General features: G+C 33.8%; 2 protein-coding genes and 1 long non-coding RNA gene across 4 annotated transcripts in view; 2 read left to right on the top strand and 1 right to left on the bottom strand.

The window, feature by feature from the left end:
• The window catches only part of LOC102602200 (uncharacterized), a 2,146-nt gene extending 1,842 nt beyond the window's left edge, over positions 1 to 304 (top strand). The window contains exon 2 of the long non-coding RNA XR_368133.2: positions 139 to 304. This is a non-coding gene — a long non-coding RNA (uncharacterized lncRNA). The remainder of the gene's footprint in view (positions 1 to 138) is intronic.
• Positions 305 to 1,858: 1,554 nt separating this feature from the next.
• On the bottom strand, positions 1,859 to 10,660 carry LOC102602761 (ribulose-1,5 bisphosphate carboxylase/oxygenase large subunit N-methyltransferase, chloroplastic). 2 transcript variants are annotated; one of them, XM_006357597.2, is made up of 12 exons: positions 10,216 to 10,660; positions 8,399 to 8,562; positions 8,193 to 8,276; positions 7,321 to 7,378; positions 6,692 to 6,745; positions 6,376 to 6,447; positions 6,206 to 6,286; positions 3,915 to 4,087; positions 3,585 to 3,687; positions 3,366 to 3,497; positions 2,578 to 2,700; positions 1,859 to 2,254 (listed from the first exon to the last, which is right to left on the bottom strand). In XM_006357597.2, the coding sequence occupies exons 1-12, from the start codon at positions 10,597 to 10,599 to the stop codon at positions 2,168 to 2,170; spliced, it is 1,515 nt and encodes a 504-aa protein (XP_006357659.1). In that variant the 5' UTR covers positions 10,600 to 10,660; the 3' UTR covers positions 1,859 to 2,167. The 2 variants fall into 2 exon arrangements, with proteins under 2 accessions (XP_006357659.1, XP_015169009.1); XM_015313523.1 differs by lacking the exon at positions 6,692 to 6,745.
• A 4,855-nt stretch (positions 10,661 to 15,515) lies between these two features.
• LOC102603098 (uncharacterized) lies at positions 15,516 to 19,093 on the top strand. Its single transcript, XM_006357598.2, has 6 exons — positions 15,516 to 15,956; positions 16,505 to 16,650; positions 16,971 to 17,139; positions 17,487 to 17,585; positions 18,415 to 18,497; positions 18,576 to 19,093. Exons 1-6 carry the CDS (start codon positions 15,573 to 15,575, stop codon positions 18,706 to 18,708), a joined length of 1,014 nt encoding a protein of 337 aa, XP_006357660.1. The 5' UTR covers positions 15,516 to 15,572; the 3' UTR covers positions 18,709 to 19,093.
• The last annotated feature ends 196 nt before the right edge of the window (positions 19,094 to 19,289 follow it).

Here is a 19,289-nt window from a genome sequence, read left to right on the forward strand (position 1 = left end):
CCGATGAAGAAATTACCGTCGATTTCCAAGGCCTCCCATTTTAATAAGACGGATTTTTATTTTTTAAGTTATTGTTTAATTCATTTATTTTTATTCATATTTATTTATTATTAACACTTTTACGAAGTATCTTTACAGGTACCCGGAGTTGTTTCCCATTGAAGCTATTTGAACAAAGTTCGAACAATATTTTGATTCATTATCGTATATTATTGACGGTAGACAAATCTAGGTTATTTCTTATATTATTTTATTTTATTACTTGTGTATCTTGTATGTTTGTTTTATTTATATATTATTTTTATCTCCTCCTCAATTTGAAAAAATGAACTCAGTCGGGACCCACAATTGTGGATTTCGAAGGATGCCTAACACCTTCCCTTTGAAATAACTTGAACCTCTTACTTATAATCTAATGGTTTCGTAGATCACTTAATGGTTTTCTAGTTTTTTCTTAAAATTAGGTGGTGACTCCTTTAAAATTTGTTTATTCGTAAAATTCTTTTAAAATTGATTCAATTGTTCATTTTTTTAGTCACCGCGACGTTTCGCCCTATTTGAATGGAGTAGGGATGTAAACAATACAAATACAAATACATATATTTTCGTCCTATACACTTATAATTATACAAATTACAATATATAAATGAATTTATACAAAACTGAACAATTTGTATAAAATTGGAAGTATCTAGCGAATTATTCAAATCAAAAGCTCCATAGCAAAGATAAAACTTGCTATGAAGCGCAATTATGCAAACTATAGCTATAACATACAAATATGATTTTTATGTTTGTTATATGAGAAAGTTGCTCTTAAAACTACAACTTGCAGTTTTTATATGTATGTGTAGATGGCTTATTCGATTTTACTATTGTTTACCGTCTTTTCTATTTTAATAGTACTTGGTCTATCTTTTATAAATTGAAAATGGACATTTTGTGAGTGATCAATTTATTAAGATGACAATTATTTAACTTCAAATAATTCAAGTAAGAAAATAGCAAACATGACAATAAAATTATTCTTCTCCTAGCTAGTTAGAAGGCTATAAAAAAATAATATTGTCCGGCAATTATCTACCTTGACCCAATTACATAATAATTCAAAGGTATAATTGGAAAATAATTTTTTTTATATAGTTTTAATCCAAACACGAGATAAGGTGAGAAGCAATGAACCAAACACTTGATAAAAAATATACCCTGCAATCCTGCATTACTAATCATGTACTACTAATCGCTATATTATTAATCCATATGTTACTAATCCATGCACTGCTTGCATAATTAATCTATGTACCAACCACCAAATAGTTCAACTTTCTGCTTTCCCTAATTATTATCAAAGCCAAGTAAGCAAAGAAAATTTAAGCCAATCATTTTCTATGGATAAGAGGGAAATGAACACACAATTGAACCAAAAGGTAAAAAGATGAAAAATATATACCTCATGTATAATATGATCACTTCAGTTATGTTCTTAAGTTCACCACATAAATATGTTATGTTTTTTAATTATAGGGATAAGACACAAATATCCCCCCTAGACTATGGCCAGAGGCGTATCCAGGAGGGTGTCACCGGGTTCACGTGAACCCATGCTCCCCTCCCGAAATTATATATAGTAGTGTTATATTTTTTAAAGATATATTTAAATATTAAATATAGATGTGTGAGTGTGACTTTAAATGAAATATTTCTAAAAATATAACACCATATAGTAGGCAACACTTCCATCTCAACACGTTAGAGAAATGGAGAAATCATTGGTAGGGTGCGTAGCGCTTTCCCATAAATAGGCCTTACGCAGCCGAACTTGGATTAGTCGGGCCAATAGATTAAGTACAGGTAAAACTTTCACAAATAGCCACTTTTAAACCCCTGTAACTGAAATATAGCCAATGTCATGGAACTTCACATATGAAATTTGAAACTCTTGACAAAGGCTATTGTTCAGAGACACATGGCAACATCAAACCGGTCATAACAGTAAGCAAAAAGTTTGGAGATTACAAATAATCTTGAAACTAATTAAGCTGGAAGGTAGAATAGCAAATTATACACCGAGAGAAAGAGAGTTCAGGAAACTCCAACTTGTGCTGTAGGATTGATCATTGAGACAGTGGCAAACTTTCTTGGAAACAATTTCAAAATCCAGGAAGAGTCATTTAAAAAGGTTCTTAAGTCCATCAAATAAATTCAGAGCCTTCAATTCTCCACTCCTTATGTCCCTCAATCTTCTCCTCAATATCTGGTATCATGTCACAAAAGCTCAGAATTAAGGTTACTGGTTAGAAAGATTGATTAATCACATTGCAAGACTTTCATCTCCCTTTGTTCACTGCTTTCTTGAGTTTATAAAGGTTATATGATAGCATAAACAATACATTGAATTACAGCAAGTTAGGATTTATGCAGAATGCAAACATATGTCTATCCTCCTATATTTCATTAAAAGATGGCGTCGTGAGATCATTAAGCTGTCGCAAATGAAGCAAAGACTGACAGTTCAATTAACTACATGTTATGGAGAGTTATTGGAAATTTGGAATGTGAAACAGAGTCTGTACTTACATATTGGCTACGATAGAGTATCCTTCGCTCACTTGTACACAGGTCAACTGCTAGCTGTTTCAGAAACAATCTTCTGTTTAGTTGCTTTGGATTTGTCACATCGAGATCCATTTCTCCACTTGCCTGTCACAAGAAGATTTGATAGTTAAAGCACCCAAGGGTGTGGCCTACTGGTCAATGAAGTGAATTGAGAACCATGAGGTCTCAGGTTCAAATCCCGGCATAGACAAAAAGTACTAGGTGATTTCTTCCCATTTGTCCTAAGCCTTGGTGGACAAAGTTATGGTACCTGTTGTTGGTGAAATGTGATAGGTGTCCATGGAATTAGTCGAGGTGCATGAAAGCTGTCCCGGACACCATGGTTATCAAAAAAAAAGTCTGATAGTATATTAGCTTAGGTATATGCAAGGGAACAAATTTATACATGCAGTAGATGCAGACAAAAAAAGTGCACTTCTCTATATCATCTCTACAACCCATGTCACGGTGATTAGTGGAAACCTTCCTGTATACAAGCCATAAACAAAAAAGTTGAGGATACACACAAGAATATGGTCCTCTACAGATGACACATCATATTCTATACAACAGGATTGCCTTAGCTGCACCAAAAGCTAACTAGAAACAAAAAGCTCCTCAAATATACAAAATCATTTTCAATCCCTTTAAAAGCTCTCTTGTTTCTTTTTCTCTAGGACCACATGATGGCTAAAGGAAGCAACATCACATGCCGGTATCCATGTTGGTGTGATTATAGGACAGTAGTACTGAGAGAAGTAATTTACTACCTGAAGGAATTTGGAATACTTTGATATGCTAGATTCACAACTATCGAGAATAAATTGCAATGCATCTTCTTCTATTTCTGGATACTTGATATCTTTCTTTGATGTTGCCTTATTTGATGCAGCAGCAGCCATCTGTAATAGACTTGGTTTTAGACTTTCTTTCCCAATTAAAGAATGTATTTCAAGTTTCCTAACTTGCAAAGTTGAGATTTATCGCACCTCTTCAAACTGTCTGCTCATGCTAGGTGGACTGACCACTAGATAAGCAAAAGCCATCAACTCCAGTGGCCAACCAGTAACTTGTACTGGAAAACATTCCGATCTGTTCAAAGTCAACAAGAAATTGCAAGTTCGTGTTTTTAAACATAAACAACAAAGACATCAAAATCTATGAACATCATTGTTTTTTTCTTTTTTACTTATGACAAGAAAACCATAGCGAGAAGGTTTCTACATTTTTTCAGAAATGACTCAAATTAGAGAAATAATATATCCACAAGTATCTATTTCACTGTCACGTGGACCACCCCATATAACCAAAGTACTCACGCTGATAATCCATGCTTCTTTAGAGCTTCCACCTTCTCTTTGTAACATTTGTCAGATTTCTTAAGTGCCAATGACACCTCAACTGAGTCGCTTGGATTGGTCCCTTCTTTAGGAACAAATCCATATGAAAGCAAAAGTTCTCCATTAGATTTCCTTCCATATGATATAAAAACCTGTACAATCAAAGCTTAAAGGTTATGTATACAAGGCATTCTCTAGCATGATTATCCTAAACATCAAGTGGTTCTATGAGGAGCTTTCATCAATTACGTTATACAGATATAAAATTTTATGTTGCATACTAGCGGGGTAAAAATAAATAAGGGTGTAACACTCCAAAACAACGGTAACAACAACAACATCATCGGTGGAGGTAACGGATACCCTGCCCTAAACATGGCTCAATTAGGATCAGGAGTAACTTTCCAAAAACTCATGTTCGGTACAATGACAGTAATCGACGACCGAATTAACAGAAGGTCATGAACTCAACTCAGGCGTAGTTCGAAAATCTCAAGGATTTTACATTTCTAGTTCAGAAGATGGAACTAGCCAGAACTATGGCATTTACAGTAATGTTTCATAGTGGAAGTTATAGTGATAGTTTGAGCTTCTTTGGGGTTCACAGAGTTAAGAGTTTTTCAATCACATCTTACTATTATGGGTGGTACTGGAAAGTATGTAAATGCTAAGGGATTTGCTACTGTCAAGACTTCTCCAGCTGCAAATCAACAAACAGATGGTGTGGAGACTCAGTTACATTTTACTGTTTATCTTGCTTATTAATTTGTCATGTGTTTGTTGTAATAGTAATTTATTGCTTTTGTATTATTTGTATGAGATGTTTTATCAGCAATGAGATTGAGTAAGCTTGTACTTGTGATTGCATCAGCAAAGCTAGTGTTTATGTTATGTTTCGGTCAAAAATCGATAATTATGTTGGTCATTGCGTCAGCATGTTTTACAAATTCTTCATGTTCAGTTATCATGTTTATCATGCATTATCTTACATACTCAGTACAGACCCATTCACAGACTGTGATGGGATCCGTAGACTAGAGCTCAAGATTGGAAAATTTCTAAGAAAGGTTCACGGACCATTCTACGGACCATAGAAGCTATCACGGGTTGTAGATTGATCTGTATAACAAGACGTCAAAACCCCAGAATTCCCTATCTTTACGAGTTGTTGTACGGGGCCAGAAGAGTCCGTGGAGTTGACCCTCATAACTCAGAATTTCCTTTCCATTTACGAGCACTGCCACGGACCGTGGAGTGATAAACGGACCATGGAAGGCATCCTTAAATCATGGTTATTTTGGTCTTTTTCCACTCTTTTAATTTCTATACTATGTTGTTTTGACCTATTCTAGGTGGGATTAAGTGATTCCTAGTGACCCTAGCCTCCCATACTCTCCTAACTCCCCCAAATCAAAGTTTCTTCTCTCTCAAGTTTTCTCCCAAAGTAAGAACCAGGGTTCCAAGCTTTAAGTCCCCACTGAAGGAATCAAGCCAAAGTTTCAAGTCTAGGTATGTGGGATTTCATCAATGGGTATCCCTTCACCCATTGAGTCCCAAGAGAACTCCAATTTCTCAAGTTTATGATTCCTACAAGTTAGAACTTTCTATAATCTTCATGGGTTTTCTTTGTAAATCAGTTTTTCTTCATGATCAGTCCCTGACCACATACCTTCTGGCTATATTGTTTGATTATATAGGTTCTGACGCTCAGTATCCAGCTCGCGGTTAGTTCTATCTCTAGTCAGCCGTATTGGTGAGTCCTCATCTCTCCGAGGACAACACTTACATTTTCATTCAGTCATTACTTTAAGTTTCAGATATTTGGAGTTAGCTATGGGCTTGTCCTAGCAACTCACAGTAGTAGAGTAGTAGAGGCTTTCAGACAGATAGTTTAGACTTCCGCTTATATGTACTCAAATATTTTGTCTGTTGAGTTGTTAGACTATTTCAGTTAGCTTCCGCATTCAGTTATCCTCTATCGTGGATTTATGCTATTCTTAGTGTCATGCCATGAGGTTAGCTTGGGGTCACTTGTGGCTCTAAGCACCGTGTTGCATCTAGGGGTAGTCTCGGGGTGTGACAAAGGGTGTGCTAAAAAGATTTCTGTTCAGCTAGCTTAATCAGAATATTGTTAGTCTATGGTCCTCTCTAAGACACAGGGCAGTAATTTTCTAATTTGAGTTCACTATTGACTTTAAGGATGGGCAATAGTAATTTTGGGAATACGTTAATTTAGCTAATCATTTTTGAAAAATCAGAATAATGTGTACCTGCTCACCTGGCAGATATACCCTGTCTGTTGTAAAGACGATTCCTTGCGATGATTTATCATAGTCAAGAAATGTTTCCACCTTGAACAATTAAAATATCTGAAGAAATCAGAAACAGTTGTGTCAAATATGTCAAGTACACACATTTTCAGAGAAGTGTTATTCACAACCTCACAATTATGATTCAACATATCTGCCCAAGGAACCAACGCAACTCTTCCATCCATAGAGGGTAACCTGACCTGTGGTTAACACACAAAGAAATTTAGGCAACACTGCATAGTTTCTCATGAAGTAGATCTTCTGCATCGAGCACAAGAGTGATGACACAATCTCTTTTTCTTTTTTAGTATACAATTTCTCAAAAGACGCCCCATCATGGTTTCTGCACTCAATTCTACAAGTTTTTTCTGTGATGCCTAAACATGAATGACAGCACAAATCACAGGACAAGCAAATTTTGTGACTGCCGTATATGTAACTCACCAAACGTGAGAAGAGAATTCCAAATGACCAGTTGAAAGTATCTTGGTTGAATATCTGCATTAACATGCAGCAGAGTTTTTTAATAAATATTATGACACTGAATAAAACAAAAAATAGCAATAGGAAGTGTAAAGTCTCCACTCTCTAGTTAATTGTATAACAATAATGCATCTCTCAACTTCTCCAGACAACCAAAGTACTTGCAGGACGTACATTCTTTCCACAACACGTCCAATCAGTTCTAGAAAGTGCTGATCTTGGTGAATATAAGAAGCTGTCTGATGATCTATATTGTGCAGAATTCATTTATAAACCTCTTATTTCAGGATGGAAGTATGTAGATGGTCTATTGTGAAACAAGCAGTCAGTTTAAAAGAAGCTTGGCCATTTGATTGCTCCACTTGGTCCAAGAATATGGTTCTTGATACAGAATCAAATCAACATTACCACAGGACTATGTAGTCTTCCAATTTGAAGCCAAAAGTAGATTATATAATATAAACTCCAGGAAATGTGAAAACTTATCACTTTACATAGACAATTGTTTACCCCCAAAGAAACAAAAAAATATGACAAACAGATAAATTCTATCCGGCCTCAAATATTAGCTGGCCATTATATTTATGTACCTCTTCAGGAAATAAATCAGGATGCTTGGAAAATATTCTGAGCCTTAAGTCATTGTACCTGCATCAAAGATCATGAAACAAATAATAGTTAGCAAGACAACGTTGAAAAGTAAATGAACACAACTTCTCTCGATGAAAATAAATGAACTATACAACCTTACTTCTCTTCAGTTTTTGACGAGTTCAGCTGTAAATTGTATCCTTGTGATATCCGACTAATCATGTTTAACATTAAATATTTTGGATGTTCACTTTTGGTCCCCTAGCAACAGATTCTTGCAAATCCAATGAACAAATTTACTATTATACAATGTGACTGTAGCACCATATGCTAAATGTGTGGTATTTTTGGTACTTTTTCTTTGTGTCATGAAGATTGTAGTTTATTTGACATGTTGTTCATTCTTCTGATTTCAATTGATTATCTTCCTCGTCATTAAAACAGCCCACCCTTACTGAAGCATGCAATGGCAAGATACTAATTAGTCAAGTCCATGTGATTTTGCAAGAATGTGTTAGTGGAGAGACCGATGAGACATTACAAATAATCAGGCTAATGTGTGCCTAATCAGGTGTCTGTCACGCAGGGGTGGAGCCAAGTAGGGGATGAACCCCCTTCAGCGGACATTGTTAAAATTATGTTTATACATTGTTAAAAAAAAATAAAAAAATAATGCAAATATAGTAGATGTTAAATCTCCTTTGGCTTCTTCGCGTGTTTATTCTTAATATTTTGAACCTCCTTAGTGAAAAATCTTGTCGCGAGAACCGAAGCTAATAATAGAGTGACCAAAAGTATTTTTCCCAAAAAGAAGTAGGCTTAAAACTAGCTCAAATTATAACATCTGAGAAATTGACTAAAGAAGCCTTACGTTCCAATGACGTTATTTATCCTTTCAACCGCCCGTTGTCTTATTTGTGATGCTTCCAAGTACCTATCTAGCTCTGATTGAGTCCTGAAAAGACATGGAGAAGCTGTAGGGGGACTTATTGAGCATGTACCATTTACGTTGTAAAGGAAGAACTCTCAAGTCTTGACAAGATTTGGAGGACACCAAAATCAGTGGAAAAGGCTTACCAGTATAAGAGAGAGTAAGGCTGCCTAGGCAAGGCAGATATGTAGTTGCTCCATCTTGAAGACTTCATGAGGCTTGCCTCACTTATTAAATATGTAGCAATAAAAGGCCAATCTGGTACATTGTATTGTTTTAAAACATCACCAGCATCTGAATTGCTCCATTTCTGGCATCTCCAGCACATATCAAGACAAAGAAAAAATCTTCTGTTGGTACCAAAATCCATATTTTTTATATTTTGTTTTAATCAAGACCAAAATCCATATTAGATAACAAAACTAAGAATCAAGATATGTCCCTCCCATCTGATTCGATTGATTAGGAAGCTAATTATTGATCCAACCTGGAGGGCTCGTGTCTTCTCTCAAAAACTGACAATGTTGGAAATGTAAATTTAAGTATCTAAACATTAACCATTTTTAAACACATGCAACACTGTTTCCCTTTGTTCATTTTTCCTCTTTAGTGAACCAACTAACCACAACTAAAAAAGGAGAAACAAAACACCTCATCTTGCAGTTAAATGTTACTATAGAACCTACAGTTGCACATGTATAGCCTTAGTATATAAACCAGCAACTCTAAAAGATTTTAATATAACTATTTCTTCCATTACCTCTACTTATATAATTATATAAGTAACAGTTAAGTTCCATTTGTAACCATTTTGTCTCTGAGCTGCACTAATAACTAGTATATGTCTAAGCATACAAACAAGGTAAAATAATTCAGTGCTATGTTAAGTATAAGAAGTATCTGTTGTAGAAAGGAATTCAACTTTATTTGTTAAGAGATGTGATTTGGATGTGTGGCTAGTATAACCTTTTGGAAGACAGAAAATTTGGAGTAAACGATAGATCCCATCTAGTTAATGAACTCCTTCTAGCTGGAGAGGGCTATAGTGTGTGCGCTGGCACATGTACACATGCATGTATGTATATGTGATGTCGGTATCTTGTGCACGTGCATAAGTCGATATATGTTGTAGCTGGGATGTGAACATGTTCTCAAGGTTTTTATACTACGCAGCATACCACACAACCATCTCCTACAAGATAGGGCCTATAAACTATATAATCCAGAGTTTCACAATTGAGGCAACAATCAATGGAAACATTGGCGTATTAGCAAATGACGACCGTGGAAATCAAGGTTTACACTTTATTTCCACTTCCTAACAGTCCAACTTAGATACCTAGCATGAGATACATTAATATGTCAAGAAGTTAGGTTGAAGCATATCAACGTCCTGTTTCTAGACTAATTGGCCTTCACCTATATAGCTTCTATAGCAGGCAGGTAATGAAATTTAATTTCATGTGCATGTTTGTTCCTCATCCTTTCGTATTACCCATAGAGTACTTCATCTGTCGGAGCAAATTACATTTTAAGCCTGTAAACATGCTCCTTTTGTTGTTCACTGAAACTAGTCAATAAAGAGGATCATTTCAATTGTTAGATTGTTGCATTTCACTTTACATGCTCAAGGTTTTCACCTCAGTTGGTTACTCAGGCTTCTAGACCGTAATTAGGATGTGATAAGCAGCACCAAAATTAGTCAAATTCCCTCCTTAAATTTCTCCCTGAACTTACAATTTGGGATATCAATTATACAGTCATTTCAAATACACCAAACCAAACAGCACAACTATGTGAGCATAATTAATTCCAGCAAACAGCATAACTTTGTGAGCATATCAATTCCAGCACAACTAATCTGTACAATACTACTGCACTTTATTCTACACTGTTCTTGTACACCCTAACAAATTGATAAAATTGTTGAATCGGCAGCGATGACAAGTGATGATAAAATTACCGAATCAGCAGTGATGACAAGTGAAGGAGGAACAAAAAGCAGTTTTTCCCCTTTCCTGATATTGTTGTTAGCAACAAGTCCTCTTTCTCCAACATCCACTCTTTGTAAGTCCATTTTTTGAGAAGGAAGCCCTGATTCTGACAACCATTTCTGCAAATTCGACGCATTTTCTAGAGAATCAGTCTCGCAACCCCATGGAATGTTCTGGGTCTTTGTGGATTTGGTTGCTTCAGTTGTAGAAATTGATGAACAACGGATACTGATGTTGAGTTTGTTTCTTCTATACAATTTGTAGGAACTAAAATGGGAATTAGTGATTCCGTCTAGTTTATTGGAGAAAGGAGGAAGAAGAACTGATTGGAGAATTCTAGAAACTTCCGCCATTGATAGAGAAGTAGAAGAAGAGTATTATGTTGAGTGGAACTCTTTCTTTGCCTTATCTATATCATCCGTTATTTTGACTGTTAAGAATTTATTTGAATTTCTTATTAAATTATAATAAATTAATACTCCATTAATTTAAAAAAGGGAAACTTTCGCATATAGCCACTCAAAAATAGTTTAATTACACTCCATAGTTATATTTTGCTAATTACGATTCGTAGCTACATGTTATAGGGAGAAGAGTGGCGAGCGAGACAGGGAGAGGGAGGAGACAGGCGAGCGAGTGGGAGAGAGGTGAATTGTATATGTATATCGGTTAGATAATTGTATATTATACATATGTATTTGTATATTCTAGCGAGAGATTGGGAAAGGGAGGAGAGATGCGAGCGAGATTGGGAGCGGGAGGAGAGAGGCGGGGGAGGATTGGGAGAGGGAGGAGAGAGGCGAGTGAGATTGGGAGAGGGAGGAGAGAGGCGAGCGAGAGAGGACAATGATTTGTATAATTCGCATCTCGTTTGTATAATTCGCAAGTACGTTTGTATAATTTACGTATTTTTGTATAATTGGTTAATATAAAGTCTGAAATTATACAAATATAATAAAACTCGAAATAACGAATTGATACAAACATAAACGTATGAACTTTAAACAATTATACAAAATATATTATACAAATTACATTATATAAATTATATTATACAAAATCCAAAAACTAAACGTTTATACAAACTTTAAAAAGTTATACACAAAAAGATTGAGTGTATATGACGACAAAACTAAAAAATCAAAGGAAATCATCGTCATATACAAATACAAATCAAACAAACAATTGTTAACTGCGAATTATACAAATGTGGCGAATTATACATATACAAATGTGGCTAATTATACAAATTCGAAGTCAGCCCACGTAATTAATGTATAATATTAGTCGCAAGTGACAATTATAGCAAACTATAACTATAATGAGTAATTAAATAGTATAAGTTTACTTAACCGCATAATTTTCCTTTTTTTAAAATTATATAGCGGTCATTAAACTATACTTTTGTTTTGTTTTCATCAAGCCGCGTCATAAATGTGTCATTTTTGTATGGTATATTAAAGTTAATCATTGTAGGCATATTTTTTATGTGCTTATTTAAATGGAAAAATATTTCTGTTTAAACTAAAATTTTGATTATTAACCCAAGTTAATTATAAAAATATGTGAGGTACGAAATAATTATAATCAAGTAAAGGAGATAAAAAAAAATTCATTTAATTTTGCATTGATGAAATTAAATGTCTCCGTGAATCAAAGTAAACATACCAAAACAGTAAGTTGGTCATAATGAAGGTAAAAGATACTACTCCCTCTATCCAAATTTATGTGATTTAGTGTCTGTTTAAATTGGTTTTTAAAAAGTAGTTTTTAAGTCAAAAATAAAAATTCAAACTGAAATGACTTTTAAGTCACAAAATAAAAAGTACGGGGAGACCTACTTTTGATTTTTGACTTATTTTAAGTCATTTTTAACATTGTCAAACACTTCCTAATTTATTTTAGGTCATTTTTTTGACTTATTTTAAGTTATTTTTATATTAGCCAAACAGTTACAGAAGTCAAAAACTAACTTAAAAGTAGGTTTGACCAACTTTTAAGTCAATCCAAGCACCCTCTTACTTTCCTTTTTAGTTAGTTCCAAAAAGAATGACATATTTCTATATATACTAGTTTCACAGCACGTGTGTATCGTATATATATAGTAAATGATGTTGTAAAATATAATTAATATTACTAAATCAAAGTTTTTTAGTAAATAATTATAATTGAACGAACATAGAACAAGTATTTTTAAATTTTTAATATCTATTGTTATAGAGTTACTTGTATTTTGAGATTAAAATGATCAGATATCATTAAAACATTTCAAATACATTCAAAGTTTAAATATGGGAGAAAGTGACATTTCTTTAATAATATTATTTCTTACTTCACTCTATTTTGTAAACAAATCTAACCAACAAAATAGAAAAAAATATCCATTCAAAAAATGTGACCAATAGCATTTCCTCTTGAGGTTATGAACATAAATGATGTACACCATTTAAGTAAAAAATTTCTCTTAAATATTCATACTTGAAATTTAGTATATGCATGACACTAATAAGGATTACCATAAGTATTTTCAATATTTTATCTTTACATGTAACATATCTTTTACAAAATATTATTACTCAATTAATATTTGAGTAAGGCTATCATAGAGAGGTAATTTTACCAAAAAAGTGTACTTGGTTGTTATCATGAATGATGGTTATAAATAGGGGTGTTCACGGGTCGGTTTGGATTGGTTATTGGTCAAAACCAAAACCAAACCAACTTAATCGATTTTAAAATTATCAAAACCAAACCAAACCAAATATAATATACATTTATCGGTTTGGTGGTTATCGATTTCGGTTTGGTTCGGTTTGGTTATTCGGTTATTAACCATACACAAAAATAAAAGAATACAATTCATTCAAAAATAGTGAAAAAAAGTGACAACAATCCATTCAAAACGAAAAATAGTTAGAATGACTTAAATTACTGAACTTTCGATCACTAAATTTACTATCAATAAAACTTTAAAATTCACTATATTGGCCTAGAAGGAAGAGACAATAACATTCTCAGTCCCACAAAGAATTGTCATAGACACTCATATACATGAAATCAATAAGATAAATATTTTCATCTTGGGCATTTTTGCTTTCAATAAGTAAATTATAAAGAAAATATATGTAAGATCTTTAAAGTTATTTATAAAAACAATATATTAAGTATGTATATTAATAAAATATATGTATATAATACATTGGTTTGGTTTGGTTTGGTTCGGTTATTTCTTCGGTTTTTTCGAATAAAATCATAACCAAACCAAATACTATTGGTTTTCAAAAATCTAAAACCAAACCAAACCAAACCTAAATAAAATCTGTTTTATTTTATCGGTTTGGATCGGTTTTTATCCAAATCGTGAACACCACTAGTTATATATACTTCAGTAGAATAATTTAATTTTAATGTATGAATAACATCACCTATGGTGAAAAATATTTCATTTCATTAAGTTTCTACCTTATCTTTGTGAAATTGTAATCTTCTTCTTTTTTCTGCCACTTACATATTATATTGTTGTTGTCTAATGTAAGTATCTAGTATATATCTTATAGAAGTTATATCATGATATAAAATATTTAAATTTTTCAATAATAAAATTAAAGTATTATTTATAGAATCATTAATTTGATTTAAGATCATTTTATGATCAATCACTATTTTCTTATCTATTTTTATATAGTTAGTAAGAAGTGTTATCTTGTGTCATAAAAAAAATTACTCATGGAACAATACATAGCCAATGAAGAAGGAAGACGGAAATATATGTTCATGCTATATTCACTCTAGTATTTCATTTGATTTAAATCTCTTGTCACCAATACTTTACTTTCTCCGTTCATTTTGACATACATATCTATTAAAAAATAATTATTATCACGACTATGTTATCATATTATAAGTAAAAGTGAAAATATATTTTTGAAATAGTGAATTTAACATCAAAACTAATAATTCAATGGACTATGTTGATACCCATTGTTTTAGCAAAACTATGAATAAACTCCTTTGTTTGAGGGAAAATAATAAAAAATAAAAAAGCAAAGAAGAAATATCTTACCCAAATCATATGCCTTTTTTCATATATGTTTAATATTATTGTCTCTCCCACAATTTTTCGTCACTGTTAACTCATGAAAATGGTAAGAAAAAATACGAGTGTGAATTGATGAATGATTTGCTACAATTTTTTCACCTACTCTTTCTTATGAGGTGCCTCTAATTTCGAACTTAATCATTTTTTGCAAATAATACTTGAGATGTTTTAAAAAGAAGAAGAGTACATAACTTATAGAAATTATAGTTTAAAAGTGTGAGGAAACTCCACTATTTATAGCTACCAAATAGTAGTATGAATAGGTGTTAATTGTACCTTATTCGAAAAGTCACAATCTTTCGAAAAAGTCACAACCCTTTAGAAAAGTTACAACCCTTCGAAAAAATCACAACCCTTCAAAAAAGTCACAACTCATTGAAAAAGTCACAATCCGTCAGAAAAATCACAACCCTTTGGAAAAGTACAACTCATTGAAAAAGTCACAATCCTTTGATTTGAAAAGGTATCAAATTTTAATATTATAAATTAATTAAATTAATAAATAAAATAAATTGAGTATTTTTAATTAGGGGTATTATAGTAATTCAACATTCAAGTTTGGGAGTTCATACTTTTAAGGTAGTATAGAAGATTAAGTAACAATTTAACTTATAAAATGTTTATTTTATCCTTGATGAGATGATTTATAGCCACACAAATTTTTATCATTCATTTTGGACCACAAGTTTTAAAAGTCTTCTTTTCTTTCTTAAACTATGTGCCGAATCAAACTACCTCACTTAAAATGGGACGGAGGGAGTAGAATTTTATTGCTGGTATAGTATTGGCATAATACATAAATATGACCCTTAGCTTGGCATCAACTGATAACCATGACCTTTAATTTTGGATGTGCACAAGTAGACACTTAAACTTGTATAAAATTGAGCAATTGGACACATTCGTCCTACATGACACCCTACATGACAATTTTGTGTCCTACGTGGCGTCCTATGTGTATTATGCCATGTAGGACAAGTGTGTCTACTTGTTCAATTTTATACAAATTTAAGCGTCTATTTGTGCACACTTAAAGTTGGAGGGCATAGTTGTCCGTTGAAGTAAGTTAAAGAGTTATGTTTATGTATTATGCGTATGATATTTGATGCGTACAAATTATATATCCGCTAACGACGTCGTTTGTGAGATGTGATATTGTCATTATTTTGGTCCTTCCAAGTAGTATCGCTGGATTGCTACATTTTCCTTGTACTCTCAACAGTCAACATGTTAGCTAATTCCAGCCTCATCTCTTCAAACTTCTCTACTTTACTATTTCTTAGAAATCAGAAAGTTGCCACTAGAATTTCATTCCCAAACAGTGACAAAATCAAGAATCCACCCAAGACTCAATTTTTCAACAATTCAATCTCAGGATTTGGGGTAAAGGGTCGTCTTTATGTATGTCATAGTTCATTAAATCTTCAAAATCAACAAGACCCATCTATGGAAAAAGATGTAGATGGTTCTACAAAGGAGAATGAGCTTGGTGGTGGAAGTAATAATGGAGGAAATGGAGACCAATGGGATTGGACGACGTCGTTCGTACTGTTTGGCTTGTGGTCTGGACTCATGTACTATGTTTTCTTCCTTGCTCCTAACCAGATCCCGGTATCATATCATATTCTCTTTTTATGGTTTCTTCCAGCTTAAAGTCACGTTCTTTAGTTTTTGGGCATTGTCTAGTTCCATTTTCAGTATTGTTATTTTTACTCTGGTACTATCTTAGCTTACTCTTTGATTTTACTATTACCTGTTGTTTGATTTGCTTCAGTTATCATATCTGTTCTCTTTTAGCCACTATGTTGGCTTTACATCGTTGTTTTTTCTATGTTTTACTTTAGCCGAGGGTCTGTCGGAACTGTCATCTCTACTTTCACAAGGTAGGGGTAAAGCTGTGAACACACCATCCTTCCCAGACCTCATTTGTGGGATTATACTGAATGTGTTATTATTGTTGTTGTTAATGGTTTGTGGTTCAAAGCATTTAAGAGGCAATTGCAAGCAAATAGTTCTTGAGTGTGCTAACAAGTGATTGAAATAACAAATTATGACAAAACGCTTGTCAATAAGTACGCCTTTAAGAACATGATGCTCTCTTTGAAACTCTCCACTTTGTATTGTGTTTTTTCTTAGTCCTTTTAACCTTTTGATTGCAGTTGACAGACATGTATTTCTTAAAAAAGCTCCTTAATTTGAAAGGAGATGATGGCTTCCAGATGAATGAAGTGCTAGTGGGACTTTGGTATATCATGGGTTTGTGGCCATTAGTTTACAGTATGCTGCTCCTTCCTACCGCTAGAAGGTAACTTCTTGGGGACCTTGCTTCAGGTCATTTTTCTGGCTTGTCATCAATACTAAGCCACAGAAAAAGGATATGAGAAGTCACTTCACATTCTCCTCCTCCTCGTCTCCGAGGAGACTAAAGATCTAGAACAGTTGTACAGTTCTTGATTTTTCTAGTTTGGCTCTTTTTATAATTTGACATTAAGTTGCTTGGAATGATCAAGTGCTTATGTGCAATTCAAACATTCTAGAATAATACCACATTCAAAATTGTCCAAATTTTCTTGTTTGAACTGACAAAAGATTCAGTTATCTGATATTGAACCTTTGTTTCTGCAGTTCCAAAGGCAGTATTCCTGTTTGGCCTTTTCTTGTACTTTCATGCTTTGGTGGTGCATATGTTCTCATTCCTTATTTTGCTCTCTGGAAACCACCACCTCCACCTGTTGAAGAAACTGAGCTTCAAAGGTTGCCTTTGAATTTGCTCGAATCTAAGCTAACAGCAGGGGTAAGGGATTCTTTCATTTGACAACTACGTAGCTTCTCTATGTCCTTATAAATGGGATGGAGGGGTATGTCTGAAATAGAGTAAGAATATCCAACCCTCGATGTGTCTCATGCCAAAGAATAGGGGACTTAAATTTTGTTATATATAAGAATGTTAAAAATCTTCTTACAACCAAATCACATCGGAAGTAAGCACAAAAGGCAAGTGAAATCTGGCAGCCTAAATGGTACTGTATTGTATGCTTTGTAGTCAAGAGCAGAAGGTTACGAACTTCAGAAAATGGATCTGAAGTGTTTTAAAATTGATGGTTGACGTATTTTTCTCTCTCCTAACTAATGATACTTCAGATCACAATGGCTGCAGGGCTAGGGATAATATTTTATGCAGGTTTATCAAGTGGAGATGTCTGGAAGGAATTTTACCAATACTTCAGAGAAAGCAGATTCGTAAGTTTCTCCTTTAATGTGTTATGTTCATATGATGCAACATTCTTTATCATGTTACTATAGATTTAGTAGTTGTATCGATGTGGTATTGTTGATCTTTGGAGTAATGATCAGATTATTGTGCTACCCTCAGTTTCCTGCATAAACTGGTAAAGCTTGTGACATTCAAAAGAGCAATCAGTTAACTGGTCCAGAAGGCAGTTATCACACACTAAGAGAATTGCTTCAACATTTCACCAGATGTGAAAGAAATTAGTTCAGTAAAATGTTCAACTTATACTAGAGTTCTGCTTGTTGATTAAAATCTAAAGTTACTATTTTTTCACTCAATTTTCCTTTTTCTGTGGGGATGAGTAGTGGTTGGAGAGATTGATTATAGTTCTAAAAATATAAATCTCCCACGATTTAACAAAGGAAGTTGAATTTGGAGTCAATAGATCTGCATCACTCAGAAGGTGGATGGATCTTTTAGTGAGGCTTTCCCTCGTTCTCTGTCAATTAGGTTGGTGATTCTTGTTCAAGTTTTTCATTGGAACAAAAGCAAAGATAATTGGAATGGGGAAGGATACCGTTGCAGGCAGTTAACACTGGTCACTCATAGGGAGCCATTCATGCATTGGGGTGTCGATTGCTCCTTTAAGCTACTCGTGACCCATTTATCACTAGCTTAGCTCCTATGTTAATCCTCATCTGGCTAAAAGTTGATTCGAGAATCTAACTAGCCCCTACTATGGCAAAAACATTTATCAGAATTTAGAACTGTTCGTGTCAGTTGTGCATACCTTGTATTAGACCTATGTAAACCTGACATTACTTGATTTATCTGCAGATCCATGCGATGTCGATTGATTTCAGTTTACTATCAGCATTTGCACCCTTCTGGATTTACAATGACATGACTGCTCGAAAGTGGTAAGCTCGTGCTCATAGAAATGTAATTCCCACCCTATGCAAAAAGAATTGATGAATAACACAGTTATATCTCACAAGGTATGACAAAGGATCTTGGCTTCTTCCGCTGTCGGTGATCCCTTTTTTGGGTCCAGCACTATACCTTCTCCTACGCCCATCTATTCCAACAGTACCAGCCTTATCAAGCCCAACTTCAACTGAAGAAAAATGATGCAAATCTCTTACCCCAGGATTTAATAGCATGGTACATTGAGCAAAAATAACCGACAGAAAACTCTGCTGTCTGTAATATACATTTTCAGAGCACAAGCAACAAAGAATTGTTTTTTGGGTTATCAGCTGCTCTGTAGAGCATAGTTCAGCAGTTGAAATGAAGACCATTTATGCACAAACTTGATGCTCGTCTTTTCTTCTTAATTCTTTTTTACTGCCATTGCTTTATGTTGACTTTCACACCATGTATTCTTCTGATTATAATTTCCAATTTCAAGTATACTATAGTTTCATCTATAGTTAAACAACTTTCACAACACCCTCATAATGGTTAAGTGTAATAACTAGAGATTCTTTCATACATCTTTATGTATACTACATTTTGGTGATTTGTGTATTAGTAGTTATTATTGGTACTTTAGCTTTCTCATTTTTCAGAATACCCTCATGTTATATAATATTGTTCCAAATAGGGGACAGTTTTGTTTGGAAAGTGTTTTAACTGTTCCTTGTATGATTATGATATGGTAATAAAAAGGAGGAACATATTGAATCTTTCCTACCTTGTTTGTTAGGGAA

This window comes from Solanum tuberosum, unplaced genomic scaffold, assembly GCF_000226075.1.
Source record: "Solanum tuberosum cultivar DM 1-3 516 R44 unplaced genomic scaffold, SolTub_3.0 scf00251, whole genome shotgun sequence".
In the NCBI taxonomy this organism is placed as follows: Eukaryota; Viridiplantae; Streptophyta; class Magnoliopsida; order Solanales; family Solanaceae; genus Solanum; species Solanum tuberosum.